The sequence below is a fragment of the Buceros rhinoceros genome, unplaced genomic scaffold, assembly GCF_000710305.1.
Source record: "Buceros rhinoceros silvestris isolate BGI_N320 unplaced genomic scaffold, ASM71030v1 scaffold858, whole genome shotgun sequence".
Lineage (NCBI taxonomy): Eukaryota > Metazoa > Chordata > Aves > Bucerotiformes > Bucerotidae > Buceros > Buceros rhinoceros.
Window position 1 is genome coordinate 6,102 of NW_010424933.1, and position 3,897 is coordinate 9,998.

General features: G+C 35.9%; 1 protein-coding gene across 1 annotated transcript in view; it reads left to right on the forward strand.

The window, feature by feature from the left end:
• GALR1 (galanin receptor 1) overlaps window positions 1–3,897 on the forward strand; it is a 10,633-nt gene that overhangs the window by 6,095 nt on the left and 641 nt on the right. The window contains exon 2 of the mRNA XM_010140950.1: window positions 1,577–1,642. Within this exon, the coding sequence (XP_010139252.1) occupies window positions 1,577–1,642 (66 nt within the window). The remainder of the gene's footprint in view (window positions 1–1,576; window positions 1,643–3,897) is intronic.

Consider the following 3,897-nt stretch of genomic DNA (forward strand, 5'->3'; position numbering starts at 1 on the left):
TCTGCTCTGCTTCATCCTGGAGAAGAAATTTCAACAGGCTGAAGGCAAAACAGGACCTTCTTGGAGAAAACCCATTTATTTTTCTCCTGCCTTTCCTGAGCTCAGGTCAGCCTTGGTAGCAGCTTGGTTAGTGTTTCAGAAGAGGAAGTGTGTTGCAAGGCTGTCTTTCTCACACAAACACGTTAGTGCGCAGATAAGCACAAATGAACTGCACTTCCAACGTTAAGTAGTTACAAGTAATTTTTATTTTTATTGTTGTTGGAGAGTCGCTGGTAGCTAAGAGTAGATACTTTAAAAGTGGAATACACTGCTGAGCTATGGTTATTCACAAATACCATCTTATTTCTTTTAATTCATTAAGTGTGATTCTAAGAATCAAATGCCAGGGTGGGATCAAGTCTGTAGGTCATCTTGTCTGTCCTGGTAGTGGTTAGCCATGCATCCCAAAGAAAACGGAGAATACATCCCCAGATGATATAAGAGAATTTGAATTTATACCCTTTTGCCCACTTCAGGTCTCCTTATAAGCCCTAAAATCTAGTTTTATTTTCCTTAAAAAAATTTCTTTTAATGATGGTTGATCTTACCAATTAATTCTGGGTGATCTTACTGTTAAGTTTTTCTCAGTTCATCTTAGAGCTGTGTAAAGTGCAACCTAACATCATCATCATCTAACAGAGCTCTACACTCTGATACTCTCTCTAAAAAGTTTCTAGTACTGTATTTTAATAAAATCTTTGAGTTTAATTAAGTACCTCCTTTTTTTTAAAGTCTGTATGATTTACAGATTGATAAACACGTTCATCTAAAAAGCACGTTGCCTGCCCCCCATGCCGATAAACCATGCTACGTGAATGTGTTGGGTTCAGTTAATACTGACTGCAGATCAAGGAGAGCATGCACCTCTATGCATCCGCTGTCCAAAATCTTACGTGTATCGTGTGCTAAAATCTGGTCCCTGCTCATGGCTTTTTGAGACATATTTTTAAAAATTGCTTGTGAAAGGTACGTGGCAAGTGTTGTCAACTTGTTGATAAAGGTCATGCCTCATGTGAGATACATTTTAGTATAAATTATTTTTGAAAGCCTAAGCTTCTCTCTAAGATCAAATAGCGCCACATCCTGATTATATTAACCAAACATCCATTTGAAGAAAGCTAATTATGCAGGTGACTCAGAAAAGCTCTGACTCAAAACATACACTTTTTATGTTACAAGCAGTAAAAGGTTATTCTAAATTAACAAGCATTGACATTTTTACAGAAGAAGAATGACTGCTAATTCTAGGTGCATAAAACAAATTGCATTTGTTGCCTTGTTCATTTGCAATATGTATTTGTTATGTAATATATCTGAATTATATAAGAAGTCAGTTCTGGGCTGCTTCGTATTTGTCGATTCACACAGATGCAGAGATGTAATTCCTTTGGATTTTATACTGTGCACTTTCGAAATGTGTAAATTGGATCAGTGGTGTGTGGAGGCAACTCATGCAGTAATGGAGAGCATACTCTGAAATACATGAGTGTGAATTTTAGAAAACGGTGAAATACAAGATGCAAATTAATCTTTTCAGGTTCTTAATCATCTGCATAAGAAGTTGAGAAACATGTCAAAGAAGTCAGAAGCGTCCAAGAAAAAGGTAGATTGCTTTCATTACCACTGTCTATTTGTTTATATTTTAGTTTTCTGGCTAAGCTAACTTGGTATTATATTGCTAGTTGCCAAAGAGGTAGTGGAGAGGAGGATAAGAGTGGAGTGTTAAACGATGTATTCAGTGTCTCTCTCTGAACTTGGCAGGATTGGAATCTTTTCTGATCCATGTTTTCCATCGTGGTGCATCATTACCTGAGATCCCAATATTCTGGGCTTCAGAGCATCTGAAATTTAGACATGGAGAGACAACCTGTCTCTAGTACTAAACGGGATTTTGCCTCACAGTCATTTTTCCCTAATTTGTAAATCTTTAATTATTTATTTATGTAACTAAATGAATTTTGTGAAGTTTTATGAAGACTTCTAGGTTTATAATATGAACTTATTTTGCTTCCTGATAGGAGTCTGATAAAAGACTTTTAATGATTCTGCAATTCTATTGATTTTCCACTAAACATTTTTTTTTTCTTATGTTCGATACTTGAGTTATACAGTGGTCACAAGTAGAATCAGGAAGGGTTTTTAAAGCAGAATCTAAACTTTGGGACAATATTTGAAAGATGTATTTCTATATTGATTTTGTCAGTTAATATAATATGGTTCTGATTTTTGAGCAAATTTGACCACAGTAATAATTTAACTGACTTCTCAGTTTCTGAATGTGGAGTCAAGAAAACCCCTTAGGCTATAGCTCTTCATTTGATCTCATCACTATGGCCATATGGGCGTGCAGACAATGTAAATGAGATATGCATGGGCTCAACAGGGAATACATAATTATTATTTATGTATTCTCTATTTTTTAAAAAATAGCCTACTCAATAGATTTTAATTCCTAGAACTAAAAGCATTATGGCTATGACTCCGTAAAATACTTCACATACAAACTTTTGCCAAGGCCAAATGGGTAGTTTTCAAAAGTGTTCTGTACGTTGCCATCTCTACTCCCATCTGAATTATTCTCGAACTGGAAATATTTGTGAATTTCCTCTAAATACTAACTCTTAAAAATTTGCAGGTGAAAATCAAGTCAGTCTAGGAAGTAGCTTTCACAGCTTCAGGGAAATACATTACAGATATGCTTAAGATTGCTCAGACACATCAGGGCTCAGTAACCCTGAAATAATGGGGTAAAGAAGTTGTTTTGAGATTTCCTAATGCAAAATTACTTATTCTTCAGATATGAAATACCTTAAGTAAAATAGTTACAAGAGACACATGGTCAACCTCTGCTTTCAGGTGCATCTATTGTAGATAGTAATAGTCTATTGAAAGCCACTGCTTTTCCTGGTGTAATTTATTTTTTTTAGAATTTTGAACAACCTGAAGTAATAGGCCTCTTTTGGAGTAATGGTGCATGCGGTATGCAGACAATCTGTTTTCAGCTGGAATGTTAACACATTGAAGGGATTAGAGTATGAACGGTTCTTAATTTATACTTCCTCATTAGCATGTGTTCTCCTGATGAGACAAGAAAGATAAAATATTTCTGTGGCTGTTTGTCGAGTCCATAGGGCTAAGTAGAGGAATGGCTTGTGAAAACAGATGAATCTTTGAGACTAAACAGATTATATTTATTACAGACATAATGTCCTTTGGTTCCTGTTGTGTGATTTCGCTAACCAACCACAGTAACTGCCATAAGTTATTTTGGCCTGTTGACACAGAAATCAAATTTTTGTTTCTGTAAGTCGTGCTGTGATGAGGTTGGTCAGTCTGAATTGTTGCCAAGAATTAATCAATTCAAGGAGTATAGACTAAGTTCAATAAACTAACGAAAAGTCTAGATATTCTCTGTGCTGCAGTATTTATCACTCTGTGGCCTCTGGGTTAGTTTTGCCTGTGAGGAATAGCCTCACAGTTACCTGAAGTTACCTGAAAAAATTATGTTGTAAAGTGTTAATATAGTAATCATAATGGTCCATAACATAATATGTTTTGGAATTAATATTAGGCTTTTTATCGAGAGAGTGATTTAGTTTAGGAAGAGTTACTTGTGAGAGGAGTATACACTAATTCGTTGAGCCACTGCACAATACTACCTGAAACTAAAGAAAACATTGACAGACAAACTCTGCCATGCCCTGGCACTTCAGCACCTGAAGGGTCTGTACTGCAGCTGTCTGGATGGATCTGATGAACTTTATGGCCCCTCCTCTCATAAATAATGAAAGCAGAGACCCATGTCATCATTGTTTTACATCAAGCTCACGTCCACCTCAGAAAAGCCTAGACTTTTGT